Source organism: Tupaia chinensis, unplaced genomic scaffold (genome assembly GCF_000334495.1).
Source record: "Tupaia chinensis unplaced genomic scaffold, TupChi_1.0 Scaffold000274_1, whole genome shotgun sequence".
NCBI classification, from domain to species: domain Eukaryota; kingdom Metazoa; phylum Chordata; class Mammalia; order Scandentia; family Tupaiidae; genus Tupaia; species Tupaia belangeri.
The window spans coordinates 2,343,457-2,345,397 of NW_006159756.1; the positions used below are offsets into that span (position 1 = coordinate 2,343,457).

Consider the following 1,941-nt stretch of genomic DNA (forward strand, 5'->3'; position numbering starts at 1 on the left):
AGCCACTCGCTCCTCTTACCCTGACTCCTCTTGGAGAGACACGGCCAACCACGCCACCTCCTGGGCATGCCCTGCCATAATGCATGCAGGCTGCCTGCACCTAGCCTCTCCTGCCCTGCTCAACTACCACCACCACCTCCTAGAAGCCTCCCCTGATTCCTCGGTGTTGTCTCTTCTAAATAACATTTGCTGGGCCTTGTGTGCACTTGGCAGGGATCCTAAGTCCATGGCCTCTTCAACCTCCACAGCCTGTGAGGGAGGGACCACTGTGGCCCTGGGTTGGAGTTTTGGGCCTGGGGAGGTTATGAGGCTTGAGCCTCTCCTTGTACAGCTAGCTCTGGGGCTGTTGTTTACCCAGAGCCCTTGGGGAGGACAGGGGAAGCTGGCCAGGGTCTGGGGAGGGAGGGAGGGAAGGAAGGGCTGGGAAGTGGCCCAGAGTGGAGGAAACGGGCTGCGGAAACCGGCCATCCACACGCGCGTCCCGCCTGCTGTCCCCTGCCTGGAAAACATCCCCAGAGTGGACAAGCCCTGTCCTTTTAGGGGCCCGAGGGCCACAGAGGGCTCCAGCAAGCTCCGCCTCCAGTGTTGGGGGTCCCCAGAGACCAGGGCAAGTGGGTTCCTTTGTGCCAGTCCAGACTCAGCACATGTGGCCTGAGCCTCTTCACTGGTCTGATGTCGCCTGTCCTGTCCCCTTGTCCCTGTCCCCACCACTTCAGTGACATCATTCTCAGTGCAAATCAGGTCGGGCCCTCCCTCCCCCAAACCCTCCCCAGCCTTCCCCCAGAGCACCCCCAGCTCCACCAGGAGCCCAGGGCCAGCCCGCAGCCACCACAGAAAACTGCTGATGGAAAAGACACCTCCTCGAGGCGGTGGCAGCGGCAGCCAGAGAGCTGCGGGGATGTCACACCCTGTGGGGGCCCTAGGGCTGGGCACACGGCTGCTCATGGGACTGGCTGGAGACCCCCTCAGCCCAGGATAGCCCCAGCAAGCCTTGCACACTCGACTTCCACATCTCGCACATGGAATCAAGCCTCCACCTTTGGGAGCAGTTCTGGGCAAATATGCCTCCTCCATGAAGCCCTCCTAAAGAGAATTAACCAGTGTCTCCCTCGTGCCCTCAAAGCACAGGGTTCCCAACAGTGAGGGTCCCCACCTGGTGCTCCTCTGTGCGCTTGGACTCAGCTCCAGGTTCCAGTCCTGGTCTGCCCGCATGTCCTGTGGCCTCGGCCCCTCTGGGGGGGCTGGCTCCCAGCAGGTGTCAACCTGATGCCTGTACCCATGCTGGCAGCTGTTCGACCGGCACCTGTGCGTGCGCCAGCTGCGGTACTCGGGGATGATGGAGACCATCCGGATCCGCCGGGCTGGCTACCCGATCCGCTACAGCTTCGTGGAATTCGTGGAGAGGTACCGGGTGCTGCTGCCCGGTGTGAAGCCAGCCTACAAGCAGGTACAGGGCTGGGCTTTGGGGCAGGGGCAGGGCAGGGGCAGGGCAGGCCTCCGCTCCGGGCAGCGGCTCTCGTCCCGTCGGGACAGACGGCCTTTCGTGACAGCGGCCGAGCAGCGGAGGGGCTTTGATCTCATGGGCCGTTGTCCAGCTGAGCTGAGGAAGAAACAGGGTCAGAGAAGGCAGGACTGGCTGGGGTCACACAGTGACAGGGGGCAGGGCAGCACAAGAGCCTGTGTCCTGCCTCAGGAGGGACCCTCGGGCCTTCCCACTGGCGAGGCTGCCCATTCCCTTGTGCCCACCCCAGGACGACCTCCGTGGGACGTGCCAGCGCATGGCTGAGGCTGTGCTGGGCACCCACGACGACTGGCAGATCGGCAAAACCAAGATCTTCCTGAAGGTGAGCCTTCGTGGCAGGCGGCCCGCGGACTGCACCATCATGGTGGGGCAGGGCCCGGGTCCCACAGATGCGGCTGCAGCGGTGAAGGCAGTCCTGG

The 1,941-nt window shown here is 63.5% G+C and overlaps 1 protein-coding gene across 1 annotated transcript in view; it reads left to right on the plus strand.

Moving 5' to 3' along the window:
- Positions 1–1,941, plus strand: part of MYO7A (myosin VIIA) — a 106,216-nt gene that overhangs the window by 67,631 nt on the left and 36,644 nt on the right. Inside the window, exons 18-19 of the mRNA XM_006149970.3 lie at positions 1,289–1,447; positions 1,752–1,844. Of these exons, the coding sequence (XP_006150032.1) occupies positions 1,289–1,447; positions 1,752–1,844 (252 nt within the window). The remainder of the gene's footprint in view (positions 1–1,288; positions 1,448–1,751; positions 1,845–1,941) is intronic.